Genomic DNA, 13950 nt, shown 5'->3' with positions numbered 1-13950 from the left:
ACTTATTAGCGTGTTATGTGTGTGTGTTTTAATTAATGTAATGTTTTAATTCGTTATTGTCATGTGTTTAGGGGTTATTTCCGTGTATTTTTATTGGTATGTAAGGTGCCTTTTTCAGCACAAGCCATGTGGCGCATTGCTAGACTTAGTGGAGCGGTTATTGTGGTAGTGGGTGGTTACCTTGGGTAGCAAATTCAGCTTTTAGACAAAAACAATGTGGCTGGAAAACAACAGACAGATATTTTTTTTGAATGAAATTTTATTCTCCATTTTTCGTGAAGAACTTGGGTGAGTGTGATGCTCATTAATCTTTGTGTGAATCAAAGAACATCCAGCCATCATAGGTGTGAAGCTTATGTGTATAATGGTTGCGTGTGGGATGGTGTGATGCTATCCTCAATTGTCTTGTAAGTTTTGCTGGTTTTTTGTACTCCATTGTCTTTCCTTTGAATGTTAAATCCGCTGGTCTATTTCCATTGAAATTATAAAAAGGTTCAAAATCTAGAATCAGATTTTACTCTATGAATAATAACGTCCATAGCTAAGTCAGATGCGTTTTGGAATTGAGTGATGAGTGATTCTGTCCTAGTTTGATTCGTATCCAATTCTCTTCCATGTCAATTCTGTTCCAATCCATTCAAGACCCTTATTCGATCCTATCTCCATTAAGGTTCATATCAGGTTTAGTGCTGAGGGTTTAGGGTTTATTGTTTAGGGTTTAGGGTGGTGGTGGTAGCCGTTGTGGTAGCGGTGGTAACCGTGGTGGTGGTTTCTATGGGTGTGGTTGTGGTGGCAATGGTAGTGGTGTGGTGATGGTCGTTGTGGTAGTGGTGGTGGTTGCTGTAACTATGGTGGTGGTGGTGGTTGTGGTGATGGTGGTGGTGGTGGCGGCGATGGTGGTGGTGGTGGTGGTTTTTGTGGTAGTGGTGGTGATGGTGGTGATGGTGGTGGTCGTGGTGGTAGTGCTGCTGATCGTGGTGGTGGTTGTCGTGGTGGTTGTGGTGGTGGTGGTGGTGGCCGTGGTGGTGTATGATGGAATTGGTGATGGTGGTGGTGGTTGTGGTGGGGGACGTATTTGTGGTGGTGGTTGTGGTGGTGGTTATGGTGTTAGTTATGGTTATCGTAGTAATGGTGTTGGTGCTGGTGGTTATGGAAGTGGTGGTGATAGTGGTAGTGGTGGGGGTCGTCATGGTGGTGGTGGTGGTGATGGATGTCGTGGTGGTTATGGTGGCAGTGGTCGTTGTGGTGGTGGTGGTGGTTGACGTTCTTATGGTGACAATTGTGGTGGTGGTTACGGTCGTGGTGTTGGTGGTTATGGTAGTGGTGGCGATTGTGGTCATTGTGGTGATGGTGTTGGTGGTTATGGTAGTGGTGGTGGCCATGGTGGTGGTAACCGTGGTGGTGATTGTGGTAGTTGTGGTGATGGTGGTGGTGGTGGTAGTTGTGGTTGTTGTGGTGGTTGTTGAGGTGGTGGCCTTGGTGGCCTTGGTGGTGGCGGTGGTGATGGTGGGGGTGGTGGTTGTGGTGGTGGTCGTGATAGTGGTTGTGGTGTGGTAGGGGTGGGGATGATGGTTTAGGGTTGTGGCCGTGGTGGTTGTGGTGATGATGGTGGTCGTGGTGGCGGTTGTGGTGGTGGTCATGGGTGTGGTGGTGGTGGCGGTGGTGGTGGCAGTAGTGGTGGCCAAGGCGGTGGTTGTGGTAGCCATGGTGGTGGTTGTTGTCTCCATTGTGTTTTAGTGGTGGTGGTGGATGCGGAGGGTCTGGTGGTGGGTTTATGGTGGTGGTGGTGGTGGTGGTGGTAGTGGTGGTGGTGGTGGTGGTGGCGGTGATTGTGTTGGTGGTTATTGGTGGTGGTGGTGGTAGTGGTGGTGACCGTGGTGGTGATTGTGGAGGTTGTGGTGATGGTGCTGGTGGTAATGGTGGTGGTGCTGGTGGTTGTGGTGGTTGTGGTTGTGGTGGTGGCCTTGGTGGTCTAGGTGGTGGCCGTAGTGGAGGTGGTGGTGATGGTTGTGATGGTGGTGATGATGAGGTTGCTGGTTGTGGTGATGGTGGTGATAGTGGTCGTGGTGCGGTAGAGGTGGGGATGATTGTTCAGGGTGGTGGTCGTGGTGGTGGTGGTCATGCTCATGGTGTCCATTGTAGTGGAGGTGGTGGTGGTGGTAGTGGTTGTAGTGGTTGTGGTGGTGGTGGTTGTGGTTATTGTGGTGGTGTTGGTTGTGGTGGTAGTGGTGGACGAGGAAGGGATGGTAGTGGTGGTGGTAGTGGTGAAGGTGATTGTCGTGGTAGTGGTGGTGGTGGCCGTGATGGTGGTGGTTGTGGTTGTGTCAGTTATTGTGGTTGTGGTGGTTGTAGTGATGGTAGCCGACATGGGGGTCATGTCGGTGGTCGTGGTAGTCGCCGTGGGGTTAGTGGCTGTGGTGGTGCTGCTGCTGGTACTAGTGTTGGCGGATGTGCCAGTGATGGCCGTGGTGGTGTTAGTGGTTGAGGTTGTGGTTGTGGTGGTGGTTCTCACGGTGGTGGTGTTGGCCATGGTAGTAGTTGTGGTGGTGCTGGTGGTGGTGTCCATGGCGGTGGTTATGGTAGCCATGGTGGTGGTGGTGCTGGTCTTGGTTGATTAGTGGTGGTGGTGGATGTGGAGGGTGTGGTGGTGGGGTTGGTGGTGGTGGTGGTAGTAGTGGCGGTTGTGGTGGTGGTGGCTGTGATGGTGTTGGTGGTTATGGTAGTGGTGGGGGCCGTGGTGGTGGTGATCGTGGTGCTGATGGTGGTGGTAGTGGTTGTGGTTGTGGTGGTGGTGGTTGTGGTTGTGGTTGTGGTAGTTGTGGTGGTTGCCTTGGTTGCATTGGTAATGGTGGTGTTGGCCGTATTGAAGGTGGTAGTGGTGCTGGTGATGGTGGTGGTGATGGCCGTGGTGGTGGTGGTTGTTGTGGTTGTGGTGGTGGTTGTTGTGGTGGTGGTGTTAGCCAAGGTGGTTGTTGTGGTGGTTGTGGTGGTGGTGGTGGTGGTGCTCGTCATAATGGTGGTTGTGGTAGCCATGGTGGTGGTGGTGGTGGTTGTGGTTGTGGTGGTGGTTGTTGTTGTGGTAGTGTTAGCCATGGTGGTCGTTGTGGTGGTGGTGGTGGTGGTGCTCGTCATGACAGTGGCTGTGGTAGCCATGGTGGTGGTGGTGGTGGTCGTGGTGGTGGATGTGGAGGGTGTGGTGGTGGGGTTGGTGCTCGTGGTGATGGTCGGGGTTGTGGTTATGGTGGTGGTTGTGGTGGTGGTGGTGGCAATGGTTGTGTTATTGGTGGTTGTAGTGGTGGTAGCCGACATCAGTGTCGTGGCGATGGTCGTGGTGGTTGTCGTGGGGTTGGTAGCTGTGGTGGTGGTTTTGGTGGTGCTGGTGCTGGTGGATGTGCTGGTGATGGTCGTGGTAGTGGTGGTAGCCTATGTGGCCTTGGTGGTGTTGGTGGTGTTGGTGGTGCTTGTAGTAGTGATGGTGGTTGTGGTGGTTGTGGCCTTGGTGGCCTTGGTGGTGGCGATTCTGCTGCTGGCCGTAGCGGAGCTAGTGGTGGTGGTAGTGGTGCCTGTGGCGGTGGTGATGGTAGCGGTGTTCGTTGTGCTCGTCATAATGGTGGCTATGGTAGCCATGGTGGTGGTGGTGGTGGTTGTGGTTGTGGTGGTGGTTGTTGTTGTGGTGGTGTTAGCCATGGTGGTCGTTGTGGTGGTGGTGCTGGTGGTGCTCGTCATGACGGTGGTTGTGGTAGCCATGGTGGTGGTCGTGGTGGTCGTGGTTGTTTAGTGGTGGTGGTGGATGTGGAGGGTGTGGTGGTGGGGTTGGTGCTCGTGGTGATGGTCGGGGTTGTGGTTATGGTGGTGGTTGTGGTGGTGGTGGTGGCAGTGGTTGTGTTATTGGTGGTTGTAGTGGTGGTAGCCGACATCGGTGTCGTGGCGATGGTCGTGGTGGTTGTCGTGGGGTTGGTAGTTGTGGTGGTGGTTTTGGTGGTGCTGGTGCTGGTGGATGTGCTGGTGATGGTCGTGGTAGTGGTGGTAGTCTATGTGGCCTTGGTGGTGTTGGTGGTGTTGGTGGTGCTTGTAGTAGTGGTGGTGGTTGTGGTGGTTGTGGCCTTGGTGGCCTTGGTGGTGGCGATTCTGGTGCTGGTCGTAGCGGAGCTGGTGGTGGTGGTAGTGGTGCCTATGGCGGTGGTGATGGTAGCGGTGTTCGTTGTGGTCGTGGTGGTGATAGTGGTCAAGGTGTGGTAGGGGTGGCGATGATTGTTCAGGGTGGTGGCCGTGGTGTTTGTGGTGATGGTGGTGATGGTAGTGGCCATGGTGGCGGTTGTGGTGGTGGTTGTGGTGGTGGCCTATGTGGCCTTGGTAGTGTTAGTGGTGGTGGTGGTCGTGGTTGTGGCCTTGGTGGCCTTTGTGGTGGCATTTCTGGTGCTGGCCGTAGTGGAACTGGTGGTCGTGGTAGTGGTGGCTGTAGTGGTGGTGATGGTGGGGGTAGTGGTTGTGGTGGTGGTGGTGATAGTGGTCAGGGTGTGGTAAGGGTGGCGATGATTGTTCAGGGTGGTGGCCGTGGTGGATGTGGTGATGGTGGTGATGGTTGTGGTCGTGGTGGCGGTTGTGGTGGTGGTCATGGTGGTGGTGTCAATCGCGATGATGGTGGTGGTGGTGGCATTGGTTATGGTGGTGGTGGTGGTGGTGTTGGCTGTGGTGGTGGTGGTAGTGGTGGTGGTGGCGGTGGTTATGGTGGTGTTTGTTGTGGTGGTGGTGGTGGTGGTTGAGGGGATGGTGGTGGTGGTAGTAGTGGTGGTGGTGATTGTCGTGGTAGTGGTAGTGGTGGTCGTGATGTTGGTGGCTGTGCTGGTAGAGGTGGTTTTGGTGGTGCTGGTTGTAGTGATGTTAGCCAACATGAGGGTCATGGCGATGGTCGTGGGGTTAATGGTTGTGGTGGTGGTGATGCTGCTATTGCTCGTGCTGGTGGATGTGCTGGTGATCGCCGTGGTTATGGTGGTAGCCATGGTGGTGGTGGTAGTTGTAGTTATGGTGGTGCTTGTGGTGGTGGTGGTGTTGGCCATGGTAGTCGTTGTGGTGGTGGTGGTGGTTGTGGTGGTGCTAGTGGTGATGGCCATGACGATGGTTGTGGTAGCCGTGGTGTTGGTGGTGGTGCTCGTGGTTGTTTAATGGTGATGGTGGTGGGTGTGGTGGTGGGGTTGGTGGTCGTGGTAGTGGCGGTGGTTGTGGTGGTGGGCGTGAAGTTGGTGGTTGTGGTGGTGGTAGCCGACATGGGTGTCGTGGCGGTGGTTGTGGTGGTGGGCGTGAAGTTGGTGGCTGTGGTGGTGGTGGTGGTGGTGGTGGTGGTGGATGTGCTAGTGATGGTCGTGGTGGTGGTGGTAGCCGTGGTGGTAGTGGTGGTGGTTGTGGTTGTGGTAGTGGTTGTCGTGGTGGTGGTAGTAGTTGTGTTTGTGATGGTGGTGGTGGTCGTGGTGGTTTGTGGTGGGTGTGATGTGACCCCAATAAGGCTTATAGCATTTGGGCCAACGCCTAGGCCTATTCTTTTAATTTCTTATAATTTCTTTTCATTTTTAATTAAATAAAGTTTGTCTAATTGGGTTATTTTGTTAAATGCAGCCTTTAAAATCTGTCGAGATTGAGCCTTGATGTGTTGCAGGCCAGCCCATCATTATTCATGCATGATTCAGCTTTTTAAAGTGACATTGGGCTTAAGCCCAATCTGCATTACTTCTCAAATCAATGCTTTCAATATCAACATTGGGCCTGCATCCGTCCGTTTTTTCAGCTGCGACCCCAAACTTACTTGCGCGTGGCCATAGCCTTATGTTGCTGCAAGTGATCTGTCTTCCACCACGCTGACCACAACTTTACTCCAGCAGCAGCGTCAATTGGGCCTGCACGTAGCAGCCCAATTTATTTCAGCACCACATCCTTGTTGCAGCCAACACGACACGAGCCAATTCATATGTCTGCCAGTGTTTCCAACATACGGCCCATACCTTCACGCGTCTTCCACATCTCTCTCGTTGGGAGCATGCCGTTAGGGTTCTGAACAGTGCACATCTTCACATTTCATCATCATGCATCACGCGGGCCACATATCTGAGTCGTGTTTTTCTTGAAACGTCGTTAGATTCTTCGTTAGGGTCCTCCTTCAATTGTGCCACCAAAGTCCGTATCAACCCTTAGCTGCTAGGGTTCAAACCATGATAGGGTTTTCATTCTTTCATTCACGCTTTGCTTCCCTTCTCGCGTTAGGGTTATGTTTGACGGCGTTCTTGTTTTGATTTTTTCGGTTGCCTTCTTCTATAAAGGGCAAACCATTTCATTGTAAAATTCAGCTTTGATGAATGAGAATTCTGGTAGAGATCACTCCCACCGTTCATCAGCTCACCCAAACCCTAGATTAGGTTTTTACCTCTTAGGGTTTCTGAAACCAGTGAGATTCGAGCCTAAACACCATACACGAACCAATCCGCTGCGTTTTCCCTCGTTTTCTGCGAGATTGAATTGGTAGAACACCGATTGGGAGAGGTTTCCGGCGACTACCGCGACGGAGGAGCCTCATCAAATGGTATTCAGAGCCACTCGATTCTCGGTTGTCTTCGAAGCTAAGTATTCGAGCATCTCTCTACTGTTTTTTTCTCTTTATATGTTCGATTTTGTCTTGTTCTATATTCGTTTGAGTCATTTTTGTTTTCTGGTGTTATCTTGTGCTCTGTGATGGTTTTCGTGCTGAAATTGATTCATTACTATTGTTCAGATTGCCTTGAATCAATAACTGTGATGTTGAAATGTTTAGCTCTCTGAATCTGCCGTTCAATGCATGTCCATTAGGTTTGATTTCAATTTTTATACCTAGCTTTGAATTTTATATTCTCGTGTTTTTGTCTTAGGTTTGGTTTAGTTGTTTTGTATGTCAGTGATTCCATAGATGTGTGCTTAAACTGTGTCACTATTTCGAATCTCATTCAATTTCTGTTTTGTTTTTTAATCCTTCGTTTTGTTATTAAAAGTGTTCTAGAGTTCTGAGTTGGCTAATAGATCATTAGCAACTATCTGCAGTGCATATTGCACTGATTCATGTTTTCTTCAAGCTATTGTTGTCTTAATGTTGATTTCCATGTGCTGTTTGATTCTGTTCTTGCTCTGGAAATTGAAATTGTTGGCCAAGGATTGCTCCTTCCTTAGCACATAATGAATATTCCATCACACTTTAATTTGATTCGCATCAGAATTTATGTGTGGACACTCTTGCTTGGTTGGTGATTGCATAGGCTGTTTCAGTGCTCTTGTGAAATATGTTTTGTTTGAATCAGTGCCTGACCGTTAGTTGCCTTTGATGCAGTTTCCAAATATTTCAGAGTATATGCTAGTTGCTTCTCGTTGTTGTTTCTTTGTCAAAGTTCAATTTCTCTTCTGGAAACTTATTTTGATTATTCTTGTTCATCATTGCATCTGCATCTGTCGTGGGTTTGCTATATCACAATTTTATTGTTTGTCATTAGCCTAGATATCATGATTCAACCAATTAATTACTGTTCTTTGCTGTTGAGGTTGTTTCTCTTCTGAATCAGGACTTTCAATGTGCATAGTTTGCTCATATTCATATTTGATTGAGTCTGCTCTGATGGCAGTGTAGCATGATGGGTATTCTCAGTTGTGTTTAAGTGCTTTATGAAATATGGTGCCTCAGCTTATTCACTTGCTACATTCATCTGATTTTTGTTTCAGCACTGCCATGTAATTTTTGAGTTCCAGTTTCTGTTTTCTCAGATTACAATCATTAAAGTTGTTTCACCTTGCTGTTGGCTCCTTCATTCTGTCACAGAATCAATTTCTGCACTGTTGTTCAGGTTCTGCTTTTGGTGCTTTGTATAAGCCCTTTCAGTTGTTTTTTTTTTCGAAAGCCTCACTGAGTAGTTTCCTGTTCTGTGACATTCCATCATTGAGTGTTGATAGTCTATTCTGTGTTAACATCTTTTACATTCTTAAAGGTGTATGCAGTCAGCTGTGTTTGATGCAATCTTTTTGTTTTGTTACTCCCAATTCTATTGAATCATATCCATATTTTGGACATATTGCTTGGTCGTTGGAATCTGAAATGGAAATTGCAATTGCTTTACTTGTGTGTCTGCTTAATCACATTTTCTGTTTTTGTGGTTAGCCTAGTTGTCTGTCTTGAATGTTGATTCATCTTTTCTTGATTTGCAGTTTCTGTTTTCATTGCTTCTGGCATTCAATTACTCCAATGTTGTTCTTCTTTTTTCTTCTACTGTTTCGACGCAGCTTATGTGCCTTAGTTCAGTTATATACACATGTAATAGTTCAACCTGAACTTGCAGCATTCTGCATTGTGCATTAAGTTTTGGCTGATTCTGTTTTATAAGATTTTAAGCCTTCATCCCGCACTATTTCATGTTGATATTATCTAGCACTGTCAAATTGCTTGACTCCAGCTGCTGCTTTACTTTGTTGCTTCCAATATACTTCATTGTTTTCTTTGACTGAACATTTATGTCTGTATCTTTGAGGGTCTGTTATGAGCTGTCCTGGCCAAGTCTTTTTTTTAGTTGAATCAATTGTTCACCAGTCTGCATTAGTTCATTGAATTGAAAGTGGCAGCCTAACATTTGTTGTGACCTTGTGGCTTGACAAAAAGAGATCATACATGTTGAGAACTGAGAAGAAAAGTAAGTAAAAAGAAAATATGATATGCGCAAAACAAAAAGCATATAATGAGCCTGAAGATAAACAAAAGTTTACTTGAATCTGAACATCTTTGTTTGTTTTGGTAAAATACAAGTTGTCTCCACAGTTCACACCATGCCTACTACTCTTTCAATTTCAATTTGCTTATGTTTTTTATTCAACTTGTTTTGAGTCTTTGTTTGATTTTCGTTTTGTTCATCTTGTTCTAGATACATTCTTTAGGTTCCTTTTGTGTGCCTTCTTTATTGGTTAGCTTGTTTTCTTGCTTGTCTTTATTGGCTATCCTTGAGTTTGTCTATTATATCCATCACTTGATGTTGTCCTTATCTCAAATTTGAACTTTTATTGTTTTCTGCTTTTACTCTCAAACATGGCTGACTACTCATTTGTTCTTGGTTCATTTGGCTTGCACTCACTGTTTTTGGTAGCCTTGTAGGTGATACCTTTTCTGCAAAGTGCAGCTGTGGTGAGGACAAACAGTTTGAGTGGCCACCAAGAGGAAAAAGGAGTGAGTTGGGACTTCAAAGGAGTGCATCACGAGAGAGTCATAGGTGTGAGCTGGGATAAAGTCCAACACTGAACCGAGAGGAACAATAGCTAGCACACTGCAACAAGAAGCATAGTTCTTTTAGCTTATTTCTGTTTTGATATCATGGACTTTTGGGTTGTAAATTTTTTTTCTTTCAGATTTCAGTTTTCTCCTTTATTTGGCTTAGGTGGGAAAATGCTTTAGAGCAATCCATCCTTAGCATTTTTTGTAATAGTTTAAGCGTTTAGTGTGAGGTTCAAGGGGTTCCAAAGGCCACTTGAATTTTCACTTAGGATTTTCGTCTAGTTTAAGTTTTCGCCTTTATGTTTTCTGTTTTATGTTTTAATGCCCAGGTTTTGTGTGTTTGCCATTTCTGTTTTAGGTCCCCGTGATATCTAGGTGCCATTTGTTTTACACCTAGTTGACCTTCTTTTAGTCTTTAAGTTTTCACTTTTTTCACACATTTTGTCAATTTGTTTTTCGCCATCTGTTTCATTTGTATTTTTATTGAGAAATTCTGTGAAAGCATTTTAGAGATCTCTGGCTAGAAAGGCTTGGTTCCTAAGCTTGTCCATGTGACTCACCTCCCTTTCCTGGGAGTATCTCTAGAATTCTTTTCCACTACTTTCTCTTTAGAAATTCATCAACTTTGTGAAAAATTGTTTTGTCAAAAGTGTTTCAAAATGAGTTTTTCTTTTTCTAACCGTATGCATATAGATAGGCATAATAGTGTGCATTTAGGTAGACATAGTAGTCATGAGTTGCATCATACCATTCATAGTGACATTCCATTCTTTGGGGAAGATATAGGACCAATATCATTTAAAGATTGGATGTGGGATACTGAAAAATTGGTGCAACCTTTGTTTAGTAAATATAGTCATATAGACATTCTTAGGCATGTTACATCTAGATTTGTAGGACGTGCATTAGATTGGTGGCAAGAGAGGCAATATCTAGTGAAAAAGGGGAGAACATCATGCATCAATACATTTTATGAATTAAAAACATGCATGTGGAAACATTTCATACCCCCTTCATTTAGGATCACTAAAGCACAACAAGTTAGGATAGAAGACTTTATTGACATTCGGGATGCATTCATCCAAAACATTGATAAGTTTTCTAGACTAGAAAAAGATTTCAAGCACAATTTAGACTTGCTCTTGAGTGAACAAAGAAAGAGAGAAAAATATAAGAGAGAGCAAGCTAAACATCAAAAGCTTCAAGAATTTGAAAAGAGAGAAAACGAAGCATTAGAGAAGCTTTGTGCTAAAAGAGAACAAGAGAAAAGAGAGATAAATGAGAAGAAAAAAGAGAGGAAGAAGAAAAGGCTAAAGAGAGAGTCTAAGAAAAGCAAAAGAAGAGAATGAAGAAAAGAACTAGAGGAAAGAGAGAAAATAAAACAAGAGAGTAATCTTGAAATACAATCACAAGTGGTAGAGTTAAAGTGCATTTCGAAAGAGCAAAAAGAACTCTATGTTAGGGATTTGGTGATCAATTCTTCACCAATTCCTTACATGAAGATTCCATTTTCAAAGGGAGTTTTCCCATCTTTAAACTCTACTCACTTTTTCATTAAATCTTTTGTTTTCTTTTCTTTTCAAAATTTTTGTTCTTCATCTCCTTTTCTTATTTCATCCTCCTCAATTTGTTTTGCCAAAACACACTTTGACATTAAAATTCTTTTCAAAAATTATCTTAGTCAAAGTGTAAAAGATTCCTTTTGTGAAATGGGCTTAATAACATCTTTTGCAATCTTCAAAAGCCCATTTTCACAAATTTTCCATCCAATTTTACTGCTTGGTCTTTATGATTTTAATTCAATTTTATTTGATGACTATTGCATATTTGTTTTTGATCCTGGTGGTACTATTATTTTGGTTGCTGTGAGCCTTTAATAACCCTCTAGATCTGAGGACAGATCCTCTTCAAGGGGGAGGGGATGATGTGACCTCAATAAGGCTTATAGCATTGGGCCAACCCCTAGGCCTATTATTTTTAATTTCTTATAATTTCTTTTATTTTTATTTAAATAAAGTTTGTCTAATTGGGTTATTTTGTTAAATGCAGCCTTTAAAATCTGTCGAGATTGAGCCTTGATGTGTTGCAGGCCAGCCATGATTATTCACGCATGATTCAGCTTTTAAAGTGACATTGGGCTTAAGCCCAATCTGCATTACTTCTCAAATCAATTCTTTCAATATCAACATTGGGCCTGCATCCGTCCGTTTTTTAGCTGCGACCCAAACTTACTTGCGCGTGGCCATAGCCTTATGTTGCTGCAAGTGATCCGTCCTCCACCACGCTGACCACAACTTTACTCCAACAGCAGCGTCAATTGGGCCTGCACGTAGCAGCCCAATTTATTTCAGCACCACATCCTTGTTGCAACCAACACGACACGAGCCAATTCATATGCCTGCCAGTGTTTCCAACATACGGCCCATACCTTCACACGTCTTCCACATCTCACTCGTTGGGAGCATGCCGTTAGGGTTCTGAACAGTGGCACATCTTCACATTTCATCATCATGCATCACGCGGGCCACATATCTGAGTCGTGTTTCTCTTGAAGCGTCGTTAGATTCTTCGTTAGGGTCCTCCTTCAATTGTGCCACCAAAGTCCGTATCAACCCTTAGCTGCTAGGGTTCAAACCATGATAGGGTTTTCATTCTTTCATTCACGCTTTGCTTCCCTTCTCGCCGTTAGGGTTATGTTTGACGGCGTTCTTGTTTTGATTTTTTCGGTTGCCTTCTTTTATAAAGGGCAAACCATTTCATTGTAAAATTCAGCTTTGATGAATGAGAATTCCGGTAGAGATCACTCCCATCGTTCATCAGCTCACCCAAACCCTAGATTAGGTTTTTACCTCTTAGGGTTTCTGAAACCAGTGAGATTCGAGCCTAAACACCATACACGAACCAATCTGCTGCGTTTTCCCTCGTTTTCTGCGAGATTCAATCGGTAGTGATGGGTGGTGGTGGGTTGTGGATTCAGTGGTGATGGGTGTGGTGGTGGTGGCCGTGGTGAGGGTGGCAGTGGTGGTTGTGGTGGTTGTAATGGTAGTGGTGGTAGTGGTTGTGGTGGTTGTAACCGTGGAAGTGGTGGGTCTTGTTGTGATGGTGGGGGTCTTGGTCGTGGGGGTGGTGGTGGTCGTGGGTGTGGTGGTGGTGGCTGTTGTGGGGGTGGCCGTGGTGGTGGTGGCGGTGGTCGTGGTTGGGGTGATGGATTACAGTTTGGTCTCGTAAGAACAAGTTTAGGGTTCAAGATTCAAGGTTTATGGTTTAGGGTTTATGGTTCAGGGTTCACCATTAAAGATTCAGGGTTTAGGGTTTATGGTTTAGGGTTTAGGCTTTATGGCTTAAGGTTTCAGGTTTCTAGTTTAGTGTTTACGGTTAGGGTTTAGTGTTTAGTGTTTATTGTTTAGGGTTTAGCGTTTACGGTTTAATGCTTAGAGTTTAGAGTTTTAGGGTTTAAGGTTTAAGGTTTAGAGTTTAGGGTTTAAGGTTTATGGTCACTACTTAAGGTCTATGATATATGGTTTGTTGTTGAGGGTGGTGGTGGTGGTCGTGGTGGTTGTTGGGATGGCCAGGATGGTGGTGGTGGTGGCCGCAGTGGGGGTGGTGGTGGTCGTAATGGTGGTGGTGGCAGTTGTAGTCGTGGAGGCGGTGGTGTGATGGTGGTGGTTGTGGTAGTGGTGGTGATTGTGGTGGTGGTGGTGGAAGTAGTGAAGGCCATGTTGGGGTCGTGGTTTTGGTGGTGGTGGTGGTTATGGTTGTGGTGGTGGTGTTGGCCATAGTGGTCGTTGTGGAGGTTGTGGTTGTGGTGGTGGTGGCCATGGCGGTGGTTGTGGTAGCCATGGTGGTGGTGGTGGTGTGGTGGTGCTGGGTTTAGTGGTGGTGGTGGTGGGGGTAGTGGCGTTGTTGGTGCTGGTGGCGGTGATTGTGTTCGTGGTTATGGTAGTGGTGGTGGCCGTAGTTGTGGTGACCGTGGTGGTAAATATGGTAGTTGTGGTGATGGTGTGGTGGTGGTGCTGCTTGTAGTTATGGTGGTGGTGGTTGTGGTGGTGGCCTTCGTGGCCTTGGTGGTGGCGGTGGTTGTGCTGGCCGTAGTGGATGTAGTGGTGGTGGTGATAGTGGGGGTTGTGGTTGCAGTAGTGATGGTTGTGATGGTGGTGGTCATGGTGGCGGTTGTGGTGGTGGTCATGGTGATGGTGGTGGTCGAGGTGGCAGTTGTTGTGGTGTCCATCGCGGTGGCAGTGGTGGCATTGGTTGTGGTGGCAGTGGTGGTGCTGGTGGTTGTGGTGGTTGTTGTGGTTGTGGTGGTGTTAGTTATGGTGGTTGTAGTGGTGGTGGTGGTGGTAGTGGTGGTGGCCAAAGCAGTGGTTGTGGTAGCCATGGTGGTTGTGGTGGTGGCCGTGGTGGTTTTGTGGTGGTAGTGGATGTGGAGGGTGTGGTGGTGGGGTTTATGGTGGTGGTTGTGGTGGTAGTGGCGGTGTTGGTAGTGGTGGCGGTGATTGTGTTGGTGGTTATGGTAGTGGTGGTGGTCGTAGTGGTGGTGATCATGGTTGTGATTATTGTAGTTGAGGTGATGATGGTGGAGGTGGAGGTGGTGGTGCTTGTAGTTCAGGTGGTGGTAGTTGTGGTGGTGGCCTTGGTGGCCTTGGTCGTGGCGGTTGTGATGCTGGTCAGAGTGGAGGTGGTGGTGGTGA

At 46.3% G+C, this 13950-nt stretch overlaps 1 protein-coding gene across 1 annotated transcript; it reads left to right on the top strand.

Moving 5' to 3' along the window:
- The first annotated feature begins 941 nt into the window (after window positions 1-941).
- Window positions 942-1262, top strand: LOC114174454 (ctenidin-3-like). The gene has a single exon (XM_028059294.1). The coding sequence runs from the start codon at window positions 942-944 to the stop codon at window positions 1260-1262; it is 321 nt and encodes a 106-aa protein (XP_027915095.1).
- Window positions 1263-13950: the final 12688 nt, after the last annotated feature.

Source organism: Vigna unguiculata, chromosome 2, assembly GCF_004118075.2.
Source record: "Vigna unguiculata cultivar IT97K-499-35 chromosome 2, ASM411807v1, whole genome shotgun sequence".
Lineage (NCBI taxonomy): Eukaryota > Viridiplantae > Streptophyta > Magnoliopsida > Fabales > Fabaceae > Vigna > Vigna unguiculata.
This window is presented reverse-complemented; position numbering and strand designations above follow the sequence as displayed.

Bases quoted from the DNA above. Each gene is read 5' to 3' on its own strand.
- LOC114174454 (XM_028059294.1), top strand. From the start codon at position 942: ATGGTGGTGGTCGTGGTGGTAGTGCTGCTGATCGTGGTGGTGGTTGTC.